Source organism: Mauremys mutica, chromosome 20 (genome assembly GCF_020497125.1).
Source record: "Mauremys mutica isolate MM-2020 ecotype Southern chromosome 20, ASM2049712v1, whole genome shotgun sequence".
Taxonomy (NCBI): Eukaryota; Metazoa; Chordata; order Testudines; family Geoemydidae; genus Mauremys; species Mauremys mutica.
The window spans coordinates 20,231,692-20,258,908 of record NC_059091.1 but is presented as its reverse complement, the minus strand read 5'-3'; the positions used below and the strand labels follow the sequence as shown (position 1 = coordinate 20,258,908).

General features: G+C 53.1%; 1 protein-coding gene across 1 annotated transcript; it reads left to right on the top strand.

Annotated features, from left to right (window-relative positions):
• Positions 1-1,528: 1,528 nt before the first annotated feature.
• Positions 1,529-25,113, top strand: LOC123353817 (adhesion G protein-coupled receptor E2-like). Its single transcript, XM_044995231.1, has 8 exons — positions 1,529-1,588; positions 9,567-9,623; positions 11,114-11,269; positions 15,291-15,410; positions 17,109-17,264; positions 22,482-22,613; positions 24,631-24,698; positions 25,099-25,113. The coding sequence occupies exons 1-8, from the start codon at positions 1,558-1,560 to the stop codon at positions 25,111-25,113; spliced, it is 735 nt and encodes a 244-aa protein (XP_044851166.1). The 5' UTR covers positions 1,529-1,557.
• Positions 25,114-27,217: the final 2,104 nt, after the last annotated feature.

The following is a 27,217-nucleotide window of genomic DNA, read 5'->3' as shown; positions in this document are numbered from 1 at the left end:
AATATGATGGGGGCTGATTTAGCTACAACGAGTCAGGAAAAAGATCTTGGAGTCATCGTGGATAGTTCTCTGAAGATGTCCACGCAGTGTGCAGAGGCAGTCAAAAAAGCAAACAGGATGTTAGGAATCATTAAAAAGGGGATAGAGAATAAGACTGAGACTATATTATTGCCCTTATATGAATCCATGGTATGCCCGCATCTCGAATACTGTGTACAAATGTGGTCTCCTCACCTCAAAAAACATATTCTAGCACTAGAAAAGGTTCAGAGAAGGGCAACTAAAATGATTAGGGGTTTGGAGAGGGTCCCATATGAGGAAAGATTAAAGAGGCTAGGACTCTTCAGCTTGGAAAAGAGAAGACTAAGAGGGGATATGATAGAGGTATATAAAATCATGAGTGATGTTGAGAAAGTGGATAAGGAAAAGTTATTTACTTGTTCCCATAATACAAGAACTAGGGGTCACCAAATGAAATTAATAGGCAGCAGGTTTAAAACAAATAAAAGGAAGTTCTTCTTCACGCAGCGCACAGTCAACTTGTGGAACTCCTTACCTGAGGAGGTTGTGAAGGCTAGGACTATAACAATGTTTAAAAGGGAACTGGATAAATTCATGGTGGCTAAGTCCATAAATGGTTATTAGCTAGGATGGGTAAGAATGGTGTCCCTAGCCTCTGTTCATCAGAGGATGGAGATGGATGGCAGGAGAGAGATCACTTGATCATTGCCTGTTAGGTTCACTCCCTCTGGGGCACCTGGTATTGGCTACTGTTGGTAGACAGATACTGGGCTAGATGGACCTTTGGTCTGACCCGGTACGGCCGTTCTTATGTTCTTATGTTCTTATGATCAAAGGTTTAGAAAACATGACCTGTGAGGAAAGGTTGAAAGAGCTGAGCATGTTTTGTCCAGAGAAGAGACAGCTGAGGGGGGACATGATAACAATCTGCAAATATGCAAAAGGTTGTTATAAAGAGGACTGTGATCATTTGGTGCCCATGTCCACCAAGGGTAGGAGAAGAAGGAATTGCCTTAGTGAGCAGCAAGGGAGATTTAGGTTAGATATCAAGAAAAACTTTCTAATTCTAAGGATGGTTTAGCACAGGAACAGGTGACCTAGGGAGACTGTGGAATCCCTGTTATTGGGGGGTTTTAAGAACATGTTGGACAAACACCTGCCAGGGATGTTCTAGGTGCACTTGGTCCTGCCTCAGCGCATGGGGATGGATTATATGACCTTCTGAGGTCCCTTCAACTCCACATTTCTGTGATTCTGTGAAGCGGTGCTAGGCCCTCTGCACTGTGGTCAGTTTTCCCTATAGGTACTCAGCAAAGTAAATGCTTATGGGTCTGGGGGAAGTGGTAGGGCAGAAGGAAGGAGAGCAGGGCACGCTGAGAAGAGGGTGCTTTTCTGTGTGCAGTGCTGTTGATTGATACGATATAATCAAACAGGACATGAGTCAACTTGGTTTCCTGTCTAATTTCCCCAAGATAAGGAGGCTGCAAAGCTCAGAATCCACAGAACTCGACCTGCCCTGACAGCATCTGAGCCACCATGGCAACCCGAGATGATGTGTATCCATTGGGTGAGTGGAACAAAGTCCATGGGCTGAACTCAGGTGGGACTAGGAGAGTCCAGACGGGCCCACGGGTCTGTCTGCGCTGGAGCTGGAAAGAGAACGTTCCAGCTTGAGAAGACAGTTGCAATAGCTCTCATCTAGCTTGAAACAGAAGTGTCGCCATGGTGTTGAGAGAGGCTTGCCACCAGGACCATCCCTAGACATTTTGGTGCCCTATGCAAACCCCGCTCCCCACCGGGGGGAGAGCTGGCTCCAGGCTTCTGCGGAGGGTGGGGTGGTCCCAGGCCTCCACAGGGAGCCTCCAGGGGGGAGGAAGGAAACCGCCCCCATCACGAGCCAGTGAAGCGGAGTGGGTTGGGACTAGGTCGCTTCACTTCCTGCCACCTGGTGATTGCAGGGTGGGCCCAACCCCGCACTCACAGGTGGCGGGAAGTGGAGTGACCCAGCCCCTGCCTGCTCCGCTCTGCTCCCCTGGCTCTCAGCCTTGGGACTTGGGGAGCAGGGTGAACCTCTCCCTAGCATTCACCAGTGGTGCGGCTGGGAGTCAGCGGAGTGGAGCAGGCTGGGTCCAGGTTGCTCCACTCCCTGCTGCCCGGTGAGTGCAGGGCATGCCCGATCTGTCTTGCTGTCCCCCAGGATGTAGCTCAGGGGAAGGGGAGCAGTGGGGCCATGGCTGGGGTGGAAAAGGGGTGGGGTTTGGGACAAGAGGAGGAGCAGGATGGGGACAGTTTTCCTGGCCAGCTCAGCCAGCCAGGGGATCGGACTGACCACGGGAGCAGCATGCAGCTGTTTAGGGTACCTAGAATTTTGGGGCAATTTGGTGCCCCAAATTTCCTGGTGCCCTACGGAGCTGTGTAGTTTGCGTATGGGTAAGGACGGTCCTGCTTGCCACTCCAGGCTTGTATTACACTCTCAAGGTTACAGCTTTCCTCTGACCTTGGCTTGGTAACCACTTGCACCGCACGAATGCAAAATACCCCTTTGAACCCAGGAAGGAGAACTTGGGAATTCCTTCTTGTGGGGTACCCTCAAGCCCTTTCACCCCCCACTCACCCGGGGAAGAGCTGAGACAGAAAACAAAGAAAATTAGCTGTGGCTACAAGAACATAAGAATGACCATACTGGCTCACACCAAAGGTCCATCCAGCCCAGTGTCCTGTCTACCAACAGTGGCTAATGCCAGGTGCCCCAGAGGGAGTGAACCCTAACAGGTAATGATCAAGTGATCTCTCTCCTGCCATCCATCTCCACCCTCTGACTAGGGACACCATTCCTTACCTATCCTGGCTAATAGCCATTAATGGACTTATCCTCCATGAATTTATCCAGTTCTCTTTTAAACGCTGTTATAGTCCTAACCTTCACAACCTCCTCAGGCAAGGAGTTCCACAGATTGACTGTGTGCTGTGTGAAGAAGAACTTCCTTTTATTTGTTTTAAACCTTCTCCCTATTAATTTCATTTGGTGGCCCCTACTTCTTGTATTATGGGAATAAGTAAATAACTTTTCCTTATCTACTTTCTCCACATCACTCATTATTTTATATACCTCTATCATATCCCCCCTTAGTCTTCTCTTTTCCAAGCTGAAGAGTCCTAGCCTCTTTAATCTCTCCTCCTATGGAACCCATTCCAAACCCCTAATCATTTTACTTGCCCTTCTCTGAACCTTTTCTAGAGCCAGTATATCTTTTTTGAGATGAGGAGACCACATCTGTATGCAGTATTCAAAATGTGGGCGTACCATCGATTTATATAAGGGCAATAATATATTCTCCAGTGTTAACCATTAAGTTCCCAGGCTGGCAGAATGTAATGCTGTATGTGCCGCATTTGTGCCCATCATGAGAGTCTCACAGAATGTGTCTCTGCCATGAAGCTGATACAGGCTTGGCAGCTCTCCAAGAGGTTATTGGCACTGTAATGAGGGGTGGGGTCATTGGATCTGGGTCATTAGGACTAGCTGAATTGTTTAGGTGGGGGTTAAATCAATTTCTGAAGTGTTCACCAATATATGCCGGGCTAATATAATATATCATTGATCAATAGGTATGATTCCCATTACTTATATTAATATGGATAGTATGTGCTTAATGCATATAACATTATTTGTATACACACTTCTATCAGTTACATGGCCTGGAACGGTGGCCTGTGTCTTCCTATGTCTTGTTCACCTATGCTAAGTATCCCATCACACCTTGCATTAGCCAGGAAAACTGTCAGGATCAGCACATATGGGGTGTTCTACCGTAGTAACAGGCAGGGAGTTACTCTCACTGGAATGTCCCAAAGATAAGGACAATATATATGGGACAAGCCTAGGAGGTGCCGTCACACTTTTGGTAACTGGAATTCATGTGTCCAGAACAAAGAGCTAAAGGGTTTTGACGTTCCCCTCTGGTGTTATCTGGACTGGTGATCTGCTAGGTCACGCCAATCCTTGACTCTGGGAGCCAGCCTTAGCCTGCTCTGCTGTGAGAACCCCCACTCCTGGGCTGTTCACGCACAGCCTCTGGCATGTAAGCTGCTCCTTGGATTTTGCTGCTGAATTACATTAGCCAATATCTCCGGTCCCAGACACTATCCTAGGAACCTCCATCTTGCAGTGTTCAGTTATGTCCCCTGGACACTACAATCTTATATGGGTTCGTCAATTTAATAAAGAAATTGATATGTACCAGGCTTGTTATCCCAAGGGGAGTCTCTGACAGGCCTCAAACCAAACACACTGCTTCTGGTAGAATAAACAAACAAATTTATTAAGTATAAACATAGATTTTAAATGATTATAAGTCAAAGCAGAACAAGTCAGATTTGGTCAAATGAAATAAAAGCAAAACACATTTTAAGATGATCTTAACACTTTCAGTGCCCTTACAAACTTAGATGCTTCTCACCACAGGTCCGTGACCTGTCCATGACCTGTACTATATACCCTTAACTAACACTTGGTCTGGGGAGCCATGGGTGCTCTGGGAGGTGGCCCGGGGGCGCAGCAGGTGCTGGGAGGAGGTGGCCCGGGGGACACCACAGGTCCGGGGGGGCAGCCTGGAAAGGATGTCACAGGTGCTGGAGGGGTGGCGGCACATGGCCGGGACCCCTGCTGGGGCGGGGGGTAGGGTTGGTGGGGCTGACAGGAGCTGTACTTGCAGCTCCTGGAGGGGGAGGAAGGCCGGGGGGCTCCATGCACTGACCCTGCCATGAGCACCGGCTCCACAGCTCCTATTTGCTGGGAACCACAGCCAATGGGAGCTGCGGGGTTGGTGCCTGCAGGAAGAGGCAGTGCGCAGAGCCCCTTGGCCCTCCACCTAGGAGCTGCATGGACATGCCAGCCACTTCTATGGAGCCCCTCCCCAATGTAAGCAGCGCCCCGCACACCAACCCCCTGCTCCAGCCCTGAGACCTCTCCCACACCCAAACTACTGCTGCAGCTGGGAGGTGCGGTGGCCCAAAACTGCTCCAGCAGCGGCTGCCCAGGGCCAGCCACACCAGCTGCTTCAGAAGTCATGGAGGTCATGGAAAGTTACACCCCATATTCTTCATAGGATATTGTTATGATATGAATCTGGCATAACAGATGTGTTCTATGCAAGATAGGTAATGTGAGGTATCATTGGAAAGACTATGATTTACTGAATATGATTATCCTATTTGCATGTATGTATTAATTTAAGAATATTGACTATGTAATACCTGGGGAACATCCACCAGACAGTAGGCAATCAGCCTTATTTGGCCATTTAAGATGGACAATAGAACTTTGAAGATGCTAATCTCCCACCTTCCTGAGAAGCTTCCTGGGATGCTGCTTTGACACTTCAGGGTCATGGGATCATGTCACCTGGTACTGGACTACTAGTATTTTTCCACTAATAGGGGGTGAGGATCAAACTAGAAAACAAAGGATTCCCGCCATATTTAAATCCTGTTGAAGGCAGGGAAGTGAGTTAATCAGGTTTCATTCTTCACTGAATCCCTGTCCAGGATGACTGCTGGAAACATCTTAGGTCCTGTTTACACTGGTAAGTTTCTGCGCAGTAAAGCAACTTTCTGCACTGTAACTCCCAAGGTGTACACACTGCCAGGCCACTTAGTGCACAGAAACTGTGTTGTTGTAGCACTGTAAAAAAACACCTCAACAAGAGGGATACAGCTATCTGCGTCAGTGCCAGTATAGAGACCCTGGCCGATTCCAGCACTTCAATTGGCCTCCGGGAGGTGTCCCACAATGCCCGTTCTTGCCTCTCTGGTCATCGGTTTGAACTCTACTGCCCTGCCCTCAGGTGACCAACCGCCATCCGCATCCCATAAATTCCTTTGGAAATCCCTTTCCTGTTCACTTGGTGACCCGTGCAGTGGTCTCAGCACATCTTTCTAAGTGCCCATGCCTGCTCCACACACCAGGCGATCTCCCACTTGGAGCAATGCCGAGCTGCTGAACCTCATCACCATTTGCGGAGAGGAGGCTGTTCCGTGCCAGCTGGGCTCCAGCCATAGGAATTATGATACCTACGGACAGATTTCACGATGCATGACAGAAAGGGGCCGGGACACACTGCAGTGCAGGGTCAAAGTGAAGGAACTGCGGAACACCTATCACAAGATGCAGGAGGCAAACCGCCACTCTGGTGCTGCACCCACAAGCTGCCGTTCTACAAAAGTCTGGATGTGATACTTGGCACCGACCCCACCTCCACTGCAAAGGCCACTGTGGATACTTCAGTGGCTCGCGTGCCAGTCAAAAGTCGACCGAGCCAGTAGGAGGAAATCTTGGACAAGGATGTGGAGTGGGAGGGGGACACAGAGGCAGAGGATGACTCGGAGGTCAGAGATGCATGCATCCAGGAGCTCTTTTCCACCTCAGTGGAGGCTAGCCAATCACAGCTGTTGGATGTTGGCAAAGTGCAAACAGGAGAGGAGGCCCCAATACGTGGATTTGATTTTGGAAATTGCTGAAGTGAGTTGTTGGGGGAAGGAGGGTTGCACTCAACACCCATCCCTCTGCAGTTTGGCCCTGCTGCATTGTACTTCAAAGGAGAAGGTTGGATATGATCCCTGGACATACACAAATCTTTAGCCGTCCCAGGACCCCTCCTCCTCCTGGGATCTTCCCTTCCCCCATCCCCCTCACTGCTGATGTTTTTTATTTGTTTGACTCTCTCCTCCAGTTGTTGTTTTTTAATAAAAGAATTTGTGTTGGTTTGAGAGCAATCTTTGTTCTATTAATTGAAAGTAAAAAGAGCCCTGCAAAGCAACATACCATTACGTTAAACCCACATATTGCATCGTCTGCATCAATCACCTCCTAGCATTGCAAGCACTGCACTCCTGAGCATAGCAAAAAATATTAGTGGCTTTTGGCTTCAAATTGCTGCCTTAAGGCATCTCTGATCCTTATGGCCCTGTGCTGCGCCCATCTAATAGCCCTGGTCTCTGGCTGTTCAAACTCAGCCTTCAAGTGCTGAGCCTCTACAATCCAGCCCTGAGTGAAGCTTTCACTCTTTGCTTCACAAATATTATTGATCATACAGCATGTGCCTATAAGCATGGGAATATTGCCATCAGCCAGGTCCAGCTTTCCACAGAGGCAGCACCGGCAGCCTTTTAAATGGAAAAAAAGGACATCCAATGGCTATTCTGCACTTGCTCAGCCTGTTGTTGTACCATTCCTTGCTGCTGTCAATTTGCCCCGAGTATGGTTTCATAAGCCACAACATTAAAGTGTAGGCAGGATCTCCCAGGATCACAATGGGCATTTCAACTTCCCCTACAGTGATCTTCTGCTTGTGGCTTCCTGCTTGCGGCTTCCTGAACAGGCCAGTGTTCCAAAAGATGCCTGTGTCATGCACCTTTCCAGACCAGCCTGTGTTAATGTCTGTGAAATGCCCCTGGTGATCCACACGCGCCTGGAGAACCATTGAGAAATACCCCTTGAGATTAATGTACTCAGTGGCTAAGTAGTCTGGTGCCAGAACTGAAATAATCGTGCCATCTATCACCCCTCCACAGTTAGGGAAGCCCATTTGTGCAAAGCCATCCACAACGTCGCGCACATTGCCCAGAGTCACGGTCTTTTGGAGTGGGATGTGATTAATGGCCCTGCAGACTTCCATCAACATGAGTCCAACGGTCAACTTTCCACTCCAAACTGGTAGCATTCTGGAGTAGCCAGCTTCCACAGTGCAATTGCCACACTCTTCTCCAATGGCAGTGCAGCTCTCATTCTCCTGTCCTTGTGCCGCAGGGCTGGGATGACCTCATCAGATAGTCCCATGAATGTGGCTTTCCTCATCAGAAATTCTGCAGCCACTGCTCATCATCCCAGACGTGCATCACGATGTGATCCCACCACTCAGTGCTTGTTTCCCGAGCCCAAAAGCGGCGTTCCACTGTGGTCAGCACCTCCGTGAATGCCACAAGCAATCTCTTATCGTAGCTACTACCCATGGCGAAATCAATGTCGCCCTCCTCTTGCCTTTGTAGTTTAAAGAATAACTGCACTGCCACTTGTGACGTATTGGTCAGAGCAAGCAGCATACTGGTCAACAGTTGGGATCCATTCCTGCAACCCGAAGAGGCAGGATGCACAATACACAGTTGAAAGATGGTGCCAAATTCAGACAGAAGCACAGGGAATGCTGGGATGCGAAGCAATGCATAATAGGGTTCTCTGACAGGACCCAAGATTCCCCCAGACCCTCTCTGCTTTCCCACAACTCTGAGTGGCAGAAGAGAAAGAGGTGCTCTGTGGGATAGATGCCCAGAGTGCACTGCTCTGAATGCCGCTGCAAGTGCCACAAGTGTGAACATGCTATTGCAGAGGCAGGTGGCAGTGTGAACACACAACAGCCGTTTCCATCACTTTCAGTCGAACAGATGGGCTCTCCTCTCTCAAGCTCTGCGCTAGCTCCATCCCCAGCTATGGGCTGGATGCAGGAATCCCTGGGTCATTTTTTGGCCCGTGTAGTGTGGGAGGCCGGATCAGCCTGCTCCCGTCCTGGCCTTAGATTCTCTGAATTAATGGCTCGGCCTTCGCTTCCAGGGGAACTGTGATGCCGCCACCTCCCCAGCTCCCTCATCCTCCACAGAGTCTCCCTGGGGGAGATTGACCAGAGCTGAATTTCAAAGCTGCGCCCCCTTTCTAGCTCCCTCCCTAGGAAAGCACAATGGGGTTCCCCAGCCCGCTATGCTTCCCCTTTTCACAGCACCTCGGGCACTCGGCCCCCGGGTCCTTTATTATCTGGTTCTTTGCACCCGCATGTGGTTAATGACTCAGAGCAAAAGGCTATAAATAAACACCAGCAGGAGGGGGCGGATCTGGACCCATACCTGATCGAAAAGCAGATCAACAGCAGCCTGTGTTGTGCCCCATCCCCCCCCGCAGTGCTTCCCCTTTCCAAGGGGGTTTGTCCATTGCATGGATGCACTGGGTGACCTTGGGTAAGTCGTTACCCTACACTGTGCCTCAGTTTCCCCATCTGTAAAGTGGAGAGAATGCTCCTCCTTTGCCTATTGCCATGAACTTTTTGGGTCACAGACTGGCTCACTGTGTGTCTGTGCAGCACCGAGCATGATGTGGCCCTGATTTTGGTGGGCTCTGGGTGCCACCCGGCACAATGGGTAGGGCCGGATTTCCGATTAGGCACTATAGGCATGTGCCTGGGGATGCCGGCATTCTATGGGGTGCATAAAAATTCAAATTTTGCCACTCTCAGGTCCCAGCACAGGGCAGGGCTAGCAAAGGGAGAGACAGCCCCACACAGCCCTGCTGCTGGAGCGCTCCTCCCTCCGCACGGCAGACAGTGTCACCTCCCAGCGCTGCCAGTGAGTGTGGTCCGGGGGCAGGGCTTGGGAGTGGGTCTGTGGGGGAGTTCATGGGGCAGCTCTGGGCAGACGGGGTGGGGGGTGCTGGCATTGGGCAAGTGGCACTGAGTGTTGGTTACCATCTGCCCATGGTGCCTCACCCTGTCTCTGCCTTCCAGGGCTCTGCATCGCTCTGTGCCTGTGGGGCACCGTGGCCCAGAATCATGGCGTACAAGGTAAGACCGACTCCTCCTGGCTAACCTTCCCCAGCGCTCCCGGCTGCCCGGGCTCCGGCCTCCGCCCCCTCCGGCCCCTTTCCCTTGTGGGAGGAGAGCAGAGTCAGAGGTCTGGCGAGCCGGGAGCAGCCCCTTGGCGTGGGCGTCTTGGGGTGGGTTTACAGAGCACGGTGGGGGCGTGCAGGGGAGAGGAGAAGGCCCCTGTGCAGCCCTCCCCTTCCCTTCCCAGCCCCGTGGCCAGCAGAGAATAGACCCTGGGGCCCAGGGCTCTACACTGGGGGCTGGAGTGAGGGGCAGGTCCCCTTTGTAGCCAAGGGCTGGGTTACTGACCAAACCGAATCAAACCCCTGATGGCGCAGATGTTAGAAGTGGCATTTGTAGGTGCCCCCCGCCCTCTAAAATTGGGCTGAACTGAAACCTGGGACCCACGTGCCCACTGCACCTGCCTGGATGGATACCAGCCACATGGGAATCGCTTCTTCACCGACCCAAGGGAGCCCTGTGACGGTAACAGGGCTCCCACGTTGTCCTGGCAGGGGCTGGGACAGAGCAGGGCATTAAGGGCCGGAGCAGCCAACTCTACTGACTCCAGGGCCTACTGGGGGTGCTCAGCCCGGCTGGGGAATGTGGGGGGGCACCAGCTCGGGTGAGGGCCGCCCTCCTGGGGATCGAACCGGGGCCTCCAGGGTGAGCAGCAGGAGCCAGGAGAGTTCCCAGCCACATGGGAATCGCTTCTTCACGGACCCAAGGGAGCCCTGTGACGGTAACGGGGCTCCCACATTGTCCTGGCGGGGGCTGGGACAGAGCAGGGCATTAAGGGCCGGAGCAGCCAACTCTACTGACTCCAGGGCCTACTGGGGGTGCTCAGCCCGGCTGGGGAATGTGGGGGGGCACCAGCTCGGGTGAGGGCCGCCCTCCTGGGGATCGAACCGGGGCCTCCAGGGTGAGCAGCAGGAGCCAGGAGAGTTGGCCTCTGTGAATTGGGCACACAGTGGGGGGGGGGGGCATCACACTGACCCATCTGAATCCCAGCCTGGGTCCTAATGAGCCCCTGGGTATCCAGGGGCAGAAGAGCCCCACAGATCCCTGCCCAGAGGAGAGAATGGGGTAGCGCTGGCTATACTATCCCACACCCCACCCCGCAGGGATCCAAGGAGGGAGGGGGGCAGAGGAGAGGCAGCTGGTCATCCGTCCCAACACACAGGGAGCCTGGAGCCCCAGGGGGACGTCACCCCACCCTCCTCTCACATGGGGGATGTGGGTGTTTGTGGGGCCGACCCCCGACCCCCCCGTACCTGGGGGAGGTGGGGAGGCTGTTTCTTACATTCCAGCAGCAAAAATGAGTAACTGAGAATCAGGCCCTTAATCATTAACCTCTCAGGGCCCCGATCGCCTGGGTCCCGTCACCCAGCTCAGTGTGGGGGTTGGGGGGTGATACGGGGAACGTCTCCCTGCCAGGACTGTACAGAGCGTCCCCTCTTGCATTACAGATATTAACGAGTGTCTGGGGCCGAGCCCGGCAGACTGCGGCCTCAACGCAAACTGCATCGACGTGCCTGGGAGTTACTACTGCACCTGCAGTGATGGCTACGAGTTCAGCTCTGGGAAAGCCAAGTTCAGGGACGTGAGGGAGAACAGCTGCCGGGGTGAGCTCTCCCCTGCCCTCACCTGCTGAGATCCCCCCTCGCACACACAAATGCTCCTTCCAGGCCTGGCGCTGCACTGGGGCTGCTGCCGTCTTTGGCAGTGGCCCGAGGCCGTCAGCTGTGATGATATGTGGCCCTCGCCTGCTCCTGCAGCACATGGGGCCAGACTCACCCCTGTGCCCGGCGCTTGGATGGGGAATAAACCCTCAGGGTTAGAAACAGACCCACGGAGCAAACTCCTTGTGCTGCAGAGATGCCCTGGGGAGGGGGGAGGGGACCCTCGCTGGCCCCAGCACGCAGCATCTGGGCTGCTAGTGCCCTGCTGAGCCTGGGAAGGGGCCCTGGGAACGGCTCTGGGAATTGGGCTAAAGCGTTCTTGACTTCGCCCCTGGTCCTCTATTGTTTGAGCTTCCGCTGGGGGCAGGCAGCCATGCTCTGCTCTGGCCTCTAGGGGGCGCAGCTGCTAGTTCGAGGGACCCTCCCACTGCCCCAGGCTCCCTGCGTGGGCAGCGCTGGGAGGGGCATGTGCTGTGACTGGCATTGCCAGCCCAGCCCCAGGCTGCCCTGAGGCCCCCCGAGTTCCAGCAGTCTGGGGCGCGGACGTGGGGTTGGCGTTCGTCGGCTCCGTGTGCTGTCCCGGCTCTGGGCGGGTCGCCGGCCCGGCAGACCTCCGGCGAAGTGCCCAGACAGCCCAGAGTCGGGGCAGTGGCCAAGGCGCTCGGCCAGGTTTATCGCCAGTGCAGCCTGGTGCCAGCGCCCAGAGATGCCCCAGGGACACGGCCACACGTCTGCCTCTGCCAATGGACCCCGACAGTTACAGACTGAGACAAACCATCCGGGATAAACAACTGACGTCCCAGCTTGGGTGTCTCACAACATGCTTGTTACCCCCCTTGTGCCTTTCTCCTGCTGCTTCAGACAAAACATTCCCCACCCACCAAACCATCTGATCGTGCGCCATTCAGGGGAATCTGGTGCTGGGATGTGGTTACACAGTCACTGTGTTTTAGCAATGCCGGCAATACCGGTGCCGAGTTTGTGCACCGGACGGTGAACTTGCCGGCAACCCTCTGCTTTGTGACAGGGTGTGACTGGTGCCTGGGGGGGCCACACTGAGATTGCTCCATCAGGGCAAACTGCAGAGTGGGGCCGACAATCCCCCAAACTGCTGGTTATTTCTAATACTTAGATTCACCGAGACAGCAACAAACCAGCGGCTCCGATACCGGCTGCTTCCCCAGAGCCAGAAACAGCTCCCGGCTCTTTTTCTAGTGTGGCTTTAAAGGCAGAATTTGGGTCATTTAGCCTGCAAGGTGCTTAACCCTTCCTGGCTCAGTGTCCCACAGGGCCGGACTTTTGCTCAGAGCGTCACTTCTGCTGACTTTTTTCCAGGCCTTGTACCAGGTCCCTGCTCCATCCTCTCTCTGCTCCAGCTCCATGTCGCTCCCCCAGAGCTGCGCTGTGAGGGGGATATGCTGGGACTGGCATTGCCAGCCCAGCCCCAGGCTTCCCTCAGACACCCTGGCTTCCAGCGGCATGGCACAGGGACACACGGGCTGGCCAGCTCCGCGTCACTCCCCCAGGGCAGGGAGTTTGCCCAGGGCACAGACCGAGAGGTCTCTCTGGACTCGCAGTGCAGTGCATTTGGAGACCCCTGTGCGCTGGTGAAGCTGGCGCATGCACCAATGCCAGTCCCCTGGCAGGGGATACCCACATGCTGGTGTCTCCACCGGGGGACGCTGGAAGCTGCCAGCTGCTAAATCGCTTTGTGCTGATCCCTGTCTGTGCTCCCTGAGCCCCCTGAGTCAGCAAAGCACATGCTTAGCTCCAACCCTGCACAGCTACGCACTGAACTCGGCTCCAGTGGGTCTAAAGTGCATGGTTGAGCTCGTGATGACAATCCCAGGCATTAAAAAAAATCAGATCAGCTTAGAAAATCATGAGCTTTAGAAAGACCAATGATCAAAGGGGCAGTGTGTGGATTGAATTGAATTGAAAAGGGGGCAAATTCAAAGCAGATACAAGGAAATACTCCTCCACCTGAGGCAGCATTAGCCTCTGGAACTCACTGCCACTGCGGCAAGGGAGTTGTGAATGTGTCGAGTTTTAAAGAGGAACTGGCTGTTTCTAAGGGGAATGACAATGCCTGGAGCTGTGCTAGTTAATGGACAATAACTCTGGGAGGGAGGGAAAAGCTCCCACTTCAGGGCTTAAGTTTGTCACAGGCAGGGGCGGCTCTAGGCACCAGCAAAGCAAGCACCTGCTTGGGGCAGCCCATTTGCAGGGGCGGCAGAACCAACAGGGGGCTCTGGGAGCTGTAGTTCCTTGGTTAGCTCCCTACCTTTAGAGCCAGCCCTGGAGCAGGGAAAGAACTACATTTCCCAGCATTCCCTTGGTCACTACCAACTGGAAAGGAAGGAGGGGGACCTCATGCGGCAGCGTGCTGTGAGTGCTGTGAATGGTAGGGAGACCAGACTTTAACATTCAAAAAACAGGACACTCCAGGGGGAGGGAGGGGAGCCCCACCCTGCCACCATCCACTCCCCCCACAGAAACCCCAACCCATCCAACTCCCCCCGCTCCCTGTCCCCTGATCACCCCCTCCTGGGACCCCTGCCCCTAACTGCCCCCCAGGACCCCACCCCCTATCTAAGCCTCCCTTCTCCTTGTCCCCAACTGCCCCCTCCTGAGACCCCTCCCCAACTTCCCCCCTGAGACTCCACCCCCTACCTGTCCCCTGACAAACCCCTGGGACTCCCATGCCTGTCCAACCGCTGCCTGTCCCCTGACTGCCCCCCAGAACCCCTGACCCATCCAACCCCCCCAGCTCCCTGTCCCTGACTGCCCCCCCCAGAACCGCCTACCCCTTCTCCAACCCCCCAGTCCCCTTACCGTGCCACTCAGACGAGCGTGGCTGGCTCTGCGCAGCGCCAGACACGCTGCTGCATACATACTGCCGTGCTCCCCTGCAGAGCCCACAGCTCCCCCCCCCCACACACACACAGCACCTGCCTTCCAGATTTGAACACCTCAAAATTCAGGAGTGCTCAAGCTCAGTTTGGGCAGCTGTTACTTCATTTCTCCCAAATCAAATATACTGATCCACTGTAACTTGCTGTAGAAAAAGTAGGATAAAATTGAGCAAGAAATGCTTCCCAGTGGTTATTAGGACTGGAATTGCTATTTTCAACAGCCATTGCCTTTTTTTTGTTTGTCTGTTTAAAAGGAAGACAGTGATATTGCATTGGCAAATTCCCCAGAGAAAGAAAGAGTGGAACAAAAGAATAATAAAGGCACCTCAACTTTTCCTCATTTATATAGGACAGTCTTATAATATGCATCCAGATATCCTCCAATCACACAAGCTGAAAATTTTTCCACTTTACTGCAGTTCTGTAACCATATGGGACCCAATCCTGTCTGTGTTCTGTGCACATCCAAAATTCCTGCTGAATGACCCGCCCTGGGAGCGAGTTACCAGTGACCCAGGGCTGCAGCAGCAGGAGGGTGCAGGTGGGCGGGGGAGAGCCCAGGGCTGGGGCAGCAGGAGGTGTGTGTGGGGGGCACTGGTAGGTGGAAGGGGGAAGCACAGCGCTGGGGTCGCAGGGGGTGTGGGTGGGGGGAAGAGCCCAGGGCTGGGGCAGCAGAGGAGTGCGGGGCGGAGCCCAGGGCTGGGGTGGGGGGCAGCCAAAATTTTTTTTGCTTGGGGCGGCAAAAAACCTAGAGCCGGCCCTGGTCACGTGAGCCCCCTAGCCTGCAAGCAGGTCCACGAAAGCCCCTTGCAGACGTAAAGTGAGAGCTTGTGATGCTAACACAGTTTTCAATGCACCATATTCTCAACTGGCTGTTCTGCTGCCAGAGCAGCCTAGTGTAGCCTGAGCGTAGCTGAGAATCAGGCCTGTGCCTGCTAAGCTCCCAGGGGCCCGGTCACCTGGGTCCCATCACCCAGCTCAGTATAGGTGGGTGGTAAAGGAAAGTCTCCTTGGCAGGACTGTACAGAACATCCCCTCTTGTGTTGCAGTTATTGACGAGTGCCAGGGACACGCAAACTGCATCAATGTGCCTGGGAATTACTTCTGCAAATGCATCGATGGCTATGGGAAAGCCAAGTTCATGCACGCGAGTGAGAACAGCTGCCAGGGTGAGCTCCCCAGACCCCACCTGCTGAGACCCCCCTCGCACACACAAATGCTCCTTCCAGGCCTGGCGCTGCACCGAGGCTGCTGCCGGCTTTGGCAGTGGCCTGAGGTTGTCAGCGAGGCTGTGATGAGAGGTGACCCTCACCTGCTCCCGCAGAGCATGGGGACGGGCTCACCCCTGTGCCTGGAGCTTGAACAGGGAGTTAACAGACCCACAGAGCAAAGTCCTTGTGCTGCAAGTGATGCGCTGGGGATGGGGGAGGAGACCCTCGCTGGCCCCAGCACGCAGCATCTGGGCCGCTAGTGTCCCCCTGAGCTGGGAAGGGGCCTCGTGTCTGGGCCATGGAAATAGCACCGTGCGCTCTGCCCCCTATGGGCCCCAGTGAGGAGAGAATAGCCACAGCACAGTGTGCCCCAGCCCCACCCCCGATCCTCCCCCATGGGTCCTGGGGGGCAGGGAATAGCTGCAGTGCTGGGCCCCGGCCTAGGCCCCTACATCCGGGGCTAGGAGCAGGGTGGGGGCAGGACCCCGACAGCAGCTCCACACCAGCTGGGGTGGCCCCTTTTGCAGGGTGGGGTATTCCCCAGTGGCCGATCCCTGCCAGAGCAGCCGCCTGAGTATAGCTGAGAATCAGGCCTGTGATTATTAAACTGGCTGGGGCCTGGTCACCTGGGTCCCATTACCTGGCTCAGTGCCAGGGCTGAGGCGTGTGATAAGGGGAACATCTCTCTGGCAGGAATGTACAGAACATCCCCTCTTGTCTTGCAGATATTTACGCGTGTCAGGGCCCGAGCCCGGCAGACTGCGGACCCCACGCAAACTGCACCAACGTGCCTGGGAATTACTCCTGCAGCTGCATCGATGGCTACAAGCTCAGCTCAGGGAAAGCCAACTTCACGCACACGAGTGAGAACAGCTGCCAGGGTGAGCTCTCCCCTGGCCCCACCTGCTGAGACCCCCCCCTCGCACACAAATGCTCATTCCAGCCCTGTCGCTGCACCATGGTGGCTGCTCGCTTTGGCAGTAGCCCGAGGTCGTCAGTGAAGCTGTGATGAGATGTGACCCTCACCTGCTCCCGCAGAGCATGGGTCCGAGTTCACACCTGCAGAGATGCGCTGGGGAGAGGGGAGGGGACCCTCGCTGGCCCCAGCACGCAGCATCTGGGCTGCTAGTATCCCCCTGATCCTGGGAAGTGGCCTCGTGTCTGGGCCATGGAAATAGCACCGTGCGCTCTGCCCCCTATGGGCCCTGGTGAGGAGAGAATAGCCACAGCACAGTGTGCCCCAGCCCCACCCCCGATCCTCCCCCATGGGTCCTGGGGGGCAGGGAATAGCTGAAGTACAGGGCACCATGATGACACCTCGAATCTTCCCGCTTTTGGTCCTGGGGGGCACGGAATAGCTGCAGTTCTGGGCACCCTGACCTCAGCCTCTACATCAGGTGCTAGGAGCAGGGTGGGTGCAGGACCCCGACAGCAGCTCCACAGCAGTCGGGGTGGCCCCTTTTGCAGGATGGGGGATTCTCTAGTGGCTGTTCCCTGCCAGAGCAGCTGCCTGAGTGTAGCTAAGAATCAGGCCTGTGATTGTTAAGCTCCCAGGGGCCTGGTCTCCTGGGTCCCGTCACCCAGCTCAGTACAGGTGGGTGATACAGGAACGTCTTCCTGCTAGGATTGTACAGAACATCCGCTCTTGTGTTGCAGATATTGACGAGTGTCAAGGCCCAAGCCCGCCAGACTGCGGACCCCAGGCAAACTGCACCAACGTGCCTGGGAGTTACTACTGCACCTGCATCGATGGTTATGAGCCCAGCTCTGGGAAAGCCAACTTCAAGCACGCGAGTGAGAACAGCTGCCAGGGTGAGCTCCCCTGGCCCCACCTGCTGAGACCCCCCTTGCAATGCTCGTTCCAGGCCTGGTGCTGCTCCCGCAGAGCATGGGGCCGAGCTCACCCCTGTGCCTGGCGCTTGGATGGGCAATAAACAGACGCACGGAGCAAACTCCTTGTGCTGCAGAGATGCGCTGGGGAGAGGGGAGGGGACCCTCGCTGGCCCCAGCACGCAGCATCTCGGCTGCTAGTGTCCCCCTGAGCCTGGGAAGGGGCCTCGTGTCTGGGCCATGGAAATAGCACCGTGCGCTCTGCCCCCTATGGGCCCCAGTGAGGAGAGAATAGCCACAGCACAGTGTGCTCCAGCCCCACCCCCGATCCTCCCCCATGGGTCCTGGGGGCCAGGGAATAGCTGCAGTGCTGGGCAACTCAGCCTTAGTCCAGAAGCTCCGTTCTCATCCCGCATGGACTCTGGTAGATATGCTGGAGGGTGGGGATAGGATACAGAGGACCTAGACAAATTATAGGATTGGGCCAAAAGAAACCTGATGAGGTTCAACAAGGACAAGTGCAGAGTCCATGGAGGAATCCCATGCACTGCTACAGACTAGGGACCGAATGGCTAGGAAGCAGTTCTGCAGGAAAGGACCTAGGGGTTACAGTGGATGAGATGCTGGACATGAGTCAGCAGTGTGCCCTTGTTGCCAAGAAGACTAACATCATTTTGGGCTTTATAAGTAGGGGCATTGCCAGCAGATTGATGGATGCAATCATTCCCTTCTATTTGGCGTTGGTGAGCCCTCATCTGGATACTGTGTCCAGTTTTGGGCCCCAAACTAAAAGGAGGATGTGGAAAAATTGGAGAGAGTCCAGCGGAGGGCAACAAAAATTATTAGGGGGCTGGAGCACATGACTTAATGAGGAGAGGCTGAGGGAACTGGGATTATTTAGTCTGCAGAAGAGAAGAATGAGGGGGGATTTGATAGCTGCTTTCAACTACCTGAAAGGGAGTTCCAAAGAGGATGGATCTAGACTGTTCTCAGTGGTAGCAGATGACAGAACAAAGAGTAATGGTCTCACTTTGCAGTCGGGGAGGTTTAGGTTGGATATTAGGAAAAAACTTTTTCACTAGGAGTGTAGTGAAGCACTGGAATGAGTTACCTGGGAAGGTGGTTGAAGCTCCTTTCTTAGATGTTTTTAAGGTCAGGCTTGACAAAGCCCTGGCTGGGATGATTTAGTTGGGGATTGGTCCTACTTTGAGTAGGGGGTTGGACTAGATGACCTCCTGAGGTCTCTTCCAACCCTGATACTCTATGATTCTATGATTCTTACATGGTTCAGTCTGCCCCGGGAGCAGCTCAGCCTCTGAAGAGGCAAAACCATGGTGCAGGCCAGGCTGAGACACAAGTAACGCTGGCACTTGCACGGTACAGACGGGATCAGAGCTGAGGCCCATCTAGCCTGGTATCCCGGCTCCAACGGGCCAAATCCAGATGCTGCAGAGGACAGTGGAAGAGCCCTGCAGTGGCAGCTGGGGGATAATCTGCCTTTACTTCCTGGTCTCTAATACTCAGCTGGGCTGAAGCCCCACAGCAGGAGGTTTTCTCCCTCTTCCCAAACGTTTGTGCCCTTTAACTATGATCACACTGGCTGTTCTCATCATCCATATGAATGTCCAGTCGCTCCTTGAATCTTACTAAATTCTTGGCCTCAGTGACTCCTGTGGTGGGGAGTTCCACAGGCTAATCACACATTGCGTGAAACAGCCTTTCCTTGGCTCAGTTTCGAATTTCCCCCCTTCTAACTTCCCTGACTGGCCCTTGCTCTTGTGTTATGACTTGGGGAGAACAGAAGCTCCCCATCTCCCTTCTCTATCCCCATCAGTCATTTATAGACTCTTAACCCATCCCCTCTTACGTTCACTCTAAGGTGACAGTCCCAGTCTTTTCAATCTCTCTCCATAGAGGGTTTCTCCAGGCCCCGATCATTCTCATTGCCTGTCTCTGAACCCCTCTGGTTCTGCACTGTCCTGTGTGCAAGGGGGTGCCCAGGGCAGCCCGTGGGGTGCAGAGGAGGTTCACCCCATTGACTGATATCCAGGCATTAGACCAGCCCTCATGTTATTCTCTATCCCCTTCCTCCAAAGCAGCTCCCCATTTGTCCCCTCCAGGGGCGGACGGCTCATTCAGGCATTGCTGTCTGCACTGATATTGCAGCACTGGGCATCGCCAGATCTGCTTGATAACTTTAGGAAGCAGCAGGCGCATTTCCTGGCAGGGCTGCTTTTCCCTTCCCAGCTGGAGCGGCTCATTCCGGACAATAGCCGTTTGCTGACCAAGTAACCGAACTCCTGGCTGTAACCAGCCCCGTCACCCCAGTGCCTAGTATGCAGCTCCTAGATCAGCCTGACCTAGCGCTTTCTCTCTCCTTGCAAACATTGACGAGTGCCAGCGAAACGCCACAATCTGTGAGCCCCACGGGAACTGCGTCAACATGTGTCAAGGTTCCCTCCCCGCTCTGAACTCTGGGGTACAGATATGGGGACCTGCATGAAAGACCCCCTAAGCGTCTTTCTAACCACTTAGGTTAAAACTTCCCCAAGGCACAAATCGTTTCTTTGTCCTTGGATGGTATTGCTGCCACCACCAAGTGATTTAGACAAACATCCAGGGAAAAGGGCCACTTGGAGTCCCAGTTTACCCCAAATAGTCCCCCAAACCCCTTCACCCCCTTTCCTGGGGAGTCTTGAGAATAATATACTAACCAATTGTCTTTAATAAAAGTGCAGAGCAGACCCTTTATCTTTAGGACACTAACATCAATCAGGTTCTTAAAAGAAGAACTTTATTATAAAGAAAAGGGTAAAAGAAGCACCTCTGTAAAATCAGGATGGAAGGTAATTTTACAGAGTAATAAAAAGATTTAAAACACAGAGGATTCCCCTCTAGGCTCAACTTCAAATTTCCAAAAGCAGGAATAAACCTCCCTCTTAGCATAGGGAAAATACACAAGCTAAAACAAAAGGTAATCCAACACATTTCCTTGCTTTACTTACAATTTTTATAATCTTAGATGCTTATTTCAGGTATGGTTTTAGGAGATGATTTTTTCCTGCCTGGTCCCTCTCTCTGTCCCAAGAGAGCACAACAAAGAGAGCACCAATAAAACCTTCCCCCTCCCAGATTTGAAAGTATCTTCTTTTCTTATTGGTCCTTTTGGTCAGGTGCCAACCAGGTTATTTGAGCTTCTTAACCCCTTACAGGTAAAGGAGGGATTTTATGTTACCCTTAGCTGTATGTTTATGACAACATGCCAGGGAGTTACATGTGTAAATGCAGTTGGAGATTTGGAAAGAGTCAAAAGGATACGTGTAAGATCTGCACAGGTACAACAGGAGCTGGAAACAATTGTGGCAAAGGCATGCTGCTTCTGGCCTTTCTGCAGTGTTGCTAACGCGTGGCGTTGCCTTAAAGCCCCACCTCCTGGAGTCACGTGATTCTGCTTTTGGCTAAAATCAAAATTAGGGCCAGGTCCACATGGTGGAGGAAAAACTGCAAAATGTTACGCTGGGGTGACCGACAGCTCCCAAACCAGAGTCAACCAAAACGAAGCCAAAATGGACTTTAAAAAAATCTTGCAGTTTTTAAACCGATCTCGTGACTTTTTTGCAGCCTGACTCACGGTTTGGGGCTTTTATTGATTGCTTGGCGTTGGCGATGCTGTTAATGCACCATCACTGAACTGACCTAGGATCTCTGACACTAACCCGCATGCCTGGATGGGGAAACTAACCAGGTTGCCCTGAGGTCTCGCTCTTTCTCTGCGCCCCACCCGGGCAAAGTGTCTGTTCTGACTCCCAGCCTGTCTTACAAATTGGAAACTGAGCCCAGGGACTGAAGGTCGACATGCCTCTTGTCATGCTGCGTAATTCCACCGAGGCACGAGAGTAGGGGAGGTTGTTAGAAGCTGCAACATCCCCCCAAACCTGCAATCAGAGCCCAAGATGCTCTTTCATAGCAGAGCTCTGAGGTGGGGGAAGGTCAGGTCTTTGCAAAGCAAACTGGGCTGAGAAGGAGCCGAGGACTCTGTTGGACAAAAGGCTCACAGGTTTCTGGAACCCATTAACCGAACCCTCAGCAGCTGCTAAGGCTGGGGAAGGAGCTGACATCCCAAAGGAACCAGCTTGGGTCATCAGCAGGAATCAAACCCAGGACCTGTCTGCTGAAAGGACACATCTCAGCTGCTGGAGCTAAGGGAGTAACTCCATTAGCCAGTCATTGTAGCAGGCTGTTATCTACTTATGGGAACCAGCCACTAGAGCAGGACAAACTTGCTCTCTCCTTGTTCTGAGGCACAGCATCATCATCAAGCGGTCGGCACATACAGGTCCCCTCACAGGCATGGCGAAGGCTCGTTGCCTTCCAAGAGGTTTAACAATGGAGCAAAAGTTAAGTTTTCTGCCAAAGGAACAAGGGATTTTTTCCAGCCCTGATGCACTCCCAGCCGTGAGCCAGGAGACACAAAGCTCCTCCCAGTGAGGGGGAGCAGAGGGTAAAATCTGCATGGTGAGGCAGGGGAGATACATTCTTGGCCTTCTATGGAGGAAATAAGCTGAAAGGGACAGGTCTAGTGGATACGCTATGAGAACTGGGTTCTAGTCCCAGCTCTGTTCCTGCTGAGTGTCCTTGGGCAATTCCCTGCCTCAGTTTTCTCTCCCACCTCTTGTCTATTTAGTCTAGAGGCTCTTTATGGCCGTGTGGGTGCAGTGCTCTGGGTGCTGCTTTTATGCAAATAACGACCGAGGGGAAGGGGCGTAGCGGGAAATAGCAAAACGCTGCCACGGGAAAGAGAGAGAAGAGGAGTCTGAGAAAGAGCTGCTGGAGCACGGCCCAAGGGAAGGATCCGTGAGCGCTCTGGACTCTCCCCACTGATTGACTTGTTTGCTGATGTCCAGGTGAAGGGGATTTTAGCCACAAAGATTTCTGTGAGAAGCAGAAGCATTATGGATAAATATCGGGGAGAGTTTAGCTTTCTTCAGGGGCCCTGCCCCTACTTCCTCAGGAAGGATCGCCACCAATTAGCAGGGAAGAAAGCAGAATTGAATGGGGGAGGAGTTAGATGGAGCAGACAGACTGACAGACAGACTAAGCCCCCTAAGCCTCCTAAAATTGGGGGCTCCATGTCATTCACCCCAATGTGCTCCCAGCCATGCTGTGTGTGACACCCTCCCCCCCGCTTTCCCCTCTCAGACATCGACGAGTGCAACAAGACCACAGATATCTGTGGGCCCAAGACCATGTGCATCAACACCAATGGGAGCTACCGGTGTGAGTGTCTGGCCGGCTACATCCCCTCCAATGGGAACACGACGGTGTGCAAAGGTGGGTCCTGCAGCTGGGAACATGGAGGAGGCACCTGGGGGGCTGAGCAGCATCTGGGGCTATACAGGCAGAGGTCTTGCCTAAGAGGGCAGGGAGCTGGGAATGGGTCTGGGGCTCTCACCTTCCCCCAGCCCAGCCTGTCCGTCCACTGGGGTGTTTCCAGTTATGTCAGAGCCACAGGCACCAGCATGCCCAGGTCTGGCTTGGGGAGCGGGTTAGGGGCCACATCAGGGCCAGGCTGGAATGAGACTGATCCGTGCCGGAGCCAGGCCGGGGAGTGGGTGAGCAGGGCCCCCAGGGGCGGAGCGTCTCTTCCCTAGGGCTGCCAACTGTCTAATCACACAAACCAAAACACCCTTCTCCCTCCCTTTCTCCAAGGCCCCGCCCTGCCCACTGCATCCCTCTCCCTCCCTTTCGCCCACTCTTACTCACTTTCACAGTATGGGGCAGGGGTTTGGGGTGTGGGAGGGGGTGCGGGCTCTGGGCTGAGCCTGGGGAAGGGGGCTGGGGTGCAGGTGGGTTTGTGGGGGGAGGGTTGTGGGGTGCAGGCTCTGGGAGGGAGTTTCGGTGAGGGAGGGAGCTCAGGGCTGGGGTAGCAGGTTGGAGTGTGGTAAGGGGTGTGGGATCTGGGAGGTGGCTCACGGCTAGGGCAGAGGATTGGGGTTGCGGGAGGGGGTAAAGGATGTGGGCTCCAGCCGGGTGGCGCTTAGCTCGGTGGGTCCCGGTCGACAGCAAAACAGGCCTAGGCAGGCTCTCTTCCTACCCTGGCCCTGCACTGCTCCCGGAAGTAGCTGGCAGGTCCTTGTGGCTCATGGGGGGTGGGTCAGGAGTCTCCGCGCACTGCCTCCACCTGCAGGCACCGCCTCCGCAGCTCCCATTGGCCACAGTTCCAGAGTATCTCCAGATTTACCCCAGTGTGAGAGCAGAATCTGGACCCACCGGGAGGAGGCCTAGGCTGTGGGAGGCCCTTGTGAGTGAACTTAAGCCATCAAAAAAAGTTTTCTCTCAAGTGGGATCCCCTGCTGGCTATCAGATGTGCTGGGCGTTCCCAGCCCCCAGTGATTTCAGTGCCCAGAACCCGTGACTATGAGGCCTGGCCTGTTAGGCTCTGGTGGCTCCCCTCTCCTCCCATGTGAACTCAGAGCAGGCCCAGCTCCTGCTGGCAGGGAGCAGAGAGGGCGCTGGCCAAGCCCTCTGGGTGGGAATCTCAGTGATACCAACCCCAGGTGCAGAGATCAGGAGTCAGACCCCCAAAATCAGTAGATTGGCCCCAAAATTGTGGGATTTTTTCCTTTGAAAAAGATGATCTCATTGTGTCGGGTCTGTATTTTGACTTATGAAGCCACCCTCCCGTGTGCTGGTGGCCATTCCCGCACTGCCCACTCTTCCCTGGGTAGGATACAGTGGTTCTGTCCACACAGCAGGAGATCTCTGGTTCCTGACGGCACAGAGCCTCCAGCTTCTCCACCAATCCCCCCACATTATGGTTAATTCATTCTGTGCCCCTCACCCAGCCCAGCAATTAGTTCTGCTCCCTGCAGCCTGCACATGTGCCTCTGCACCCCCCCCCCCCCGGGCACCTCAGCTCCTTCTGCAGCCTCAGGGGTTCTTCACCCCTGTCCAGGCCTGCTTCTTCAGGTATGGAGCTGGGGGGACAGAGAGAGCCCAGTGCAACAACAACGAAGGGAGTTACCAGTCTGCCTGCCCAGCCAGCCAAATCCCGTCCACTGGGAGCTGGGTCCAGAACCAAACCACAGGAGCAGCAGGGACAGGCAAAGTGGAGTGTAAATGGAGAGCAGAGAGAGAGAGAGAGAGTGAGACGGGGAGGAAGGGAGGGAGATGGGAGTTTTGTAGCAGCCGCATGTTAAACTATTGGCAGGGCAGGACTGGCATGTGGACAGAGACCAGCCATCGGGGCTGGGAAGAGAAGGGGATTTTCCCCTAGGCAGGAGTGAGTTAATATGAAAATCTGATATGAAAACTCTAACGACTGCTCCTCTCTTCCCATCTCTCCAAGTCCCCAGCATTAACTCCAGCGTTCAGTTCGTGGCCATCAAAGAGATGTTCAGGAATTTCTCTCTGCAGGTACGTTTGACCCCATTATTCATTTGTTGGGCATTTTGCTCTGTGTTTTTTACCACCAATATGGAAATTCCCAGACAAAAACCTTTGCTGTTGCTATTACGGTGACCCGTGTAAACCCCAATCCAAGATCAGAGCAATACTGTGTTTGTTCCTTTCATCCCTGGGACTCGATCCTCCTCATCCTTCTAGGCTGGTCCCATCTACATGTGATCAGCTATTCAAGTCCGTCTCCATTCCAGTTTGTCTTGAAGCAGTTCCTCAGAAACTCCACAGCTCATCACATCCTTTTGTATGACAGCCTGAGCCACCCATCTAGTCTGGACTCTCCCAATCCTCTTATCTTCTGCATCTAAGTTTAGCGCCTTGTTTCCTGTTTGTTCTTCTGACCTTCTTGTCACAGGCCCACACCATCTGAGCCTGGATCCCTCTGCTTCTCTATCATTGGTCCTACTTTCACTTGCCCTAATTCCCTCATGTCGAACATGGCCCGTCCTTGTAACTCCAAACATCCATTTTAACATTTTCACTTCCTCTGTCTTCATGAATAGCTCCTGGCTCTTCTTCAGTCCCCGGGTTTTGAACCATACAAAAGTGCTGGCCTGATGACCATCTTCTAGATATTACTTTTCTATTTGACAGGTGTTCTCCTTTTGCAGAGAACTCCCTCACTTCTCTCCCTTTACTCCATGACTTTCCCAGTCTGCTTATACGTTTTTTGTTGAGTTCATCGTTTTCCTGTAATATCATAGTATTATAGGAATGGAAGGGACCTTCAGAGGCCACCTAGTCCAGTTCCCTGCAGTGATTGCAGGAATAAGTATTATCTAGACCATCCCTGACAGGTGTTTGTCCAACCTGCTCTTAAAAATCTCCAGTGATGGAGATTCCACAATCTCCCTAGGCAATTTATTCTAGTTCTTAATTATCCTGACAAGAAACTTTTTCTAGTGTCCAATTTAAACTGTCCTTGCTGCAATTTAAGCCCATTGCTTCTTGTCCTATCGTCAGAGGTTAAGGAGAACAATTCCTCTCCCTCCTCCTTGTAACAACCCTTCATCTATTTGAAAACTGTTATCATGTCCTGACTCAATCTTCTTTTTTCCAGACTAAACAAATGCAATTTTTTCAATCTTCCCTCATAGGTCGTGTTTTCTAGACCATTCATCACTTTTCTCACTCTTCTCTGGACTTTCTGCAACTTGTCCATGTCCTTCATGAAATGTGGTGCCAGAACTGGACACAATACTCCAATTGAGGCCTAATGAGAGCAGAATAGAGCCTTAGAATTACTTCTCATGTCTTGCTTACAACACTCCTGCTAATACATCCCAGAATGAAATTCGCTTTTTTTTTGGAACAGCTTTACATTGTTGACTCATATTTAGCTTGTGGTCCACTATGACCCATAGATCCCTTTCCACAGTACTCCTTCCTAAGCAGTCATTTCCCATTTGGAATGTGTGTAACTGATTGTTCCTTCCTAAATGGAGAACTTTGCATTTGTCCTTGTTGAATTTCATCCTATTTACTTCAGACCATTTCTCCACTTTGTCCAGATCATTTTGAATTTTAATCCTATTCTCCAAAGCACTTACAACCCCTCCCATATTGGTATCATTCACAAACTTTATAAGTGTTCTCTGTGTGCCATTCTCTAAATCATTGATGAAGATACTGAACAGAACCAGACCCAGAACTGATCCTTGCAGGACTCCACTGGATACGCCCTTCCAGCTTGACTGTGAACCACTGATAACTACTCTCTGGGAATGGTTTTCCAACTAGTTATTCGCCCACCTTAGAGTGGCTCCATATAGGTTGTATTTCCCTTGTTTGTTTATGCGGTTACGTGAGACAGTGTCAAAAGCCTTACTAAGGTCAATATATACCATGTCTACTACTTCTCAGCTATCCACGAGGCTAGTTACCCTACCAAAGAAAGCTGTTGATTTGATGGGATTTGTTCTTGACAAATCCATGCTGGCTGTTTTTTATCACCTTGTCAAGTATCACAGGGGTAGCGGTGTTAGTGTGGATCTGTAAAAAGTGACAAAGGGTCCTGTGGCGCCTTACAGACATATTGGAACATAAGCTTTCGTGGGTGAATACTCACTTCGTCAGATGGATGTGTCATATTGACGTTAGTAAGGCTTTTGACACTGTTTCACATAACCTCATAAACAAACTTATCAACTTATTATATTCTAGGGGGTTTCAAATTGATATTGAACCTTCTAAAACTTCTGTAGCTTTGCTAGTGGCTGGTCCGCAGACTTACACACCCATTGTCATCCTGCAGGAGAGCACTGAATCTACAGACCATGTACTGTGATTTCTTCTGCTGATTTTCATGCTGTTTCTTTCAATATGCACCTCCATGTCTACCTGCATCTTCTTTCACTTCCTCTTTTCTCTCCCCCACGAGCACTACATCAGCTGCAAAACTCACGTGCCAAGGGGCCACTCTCTGGCTGCTTTCTGTCAATGCATCCAGCACCCATGTGAATAAAAAGGGGCTT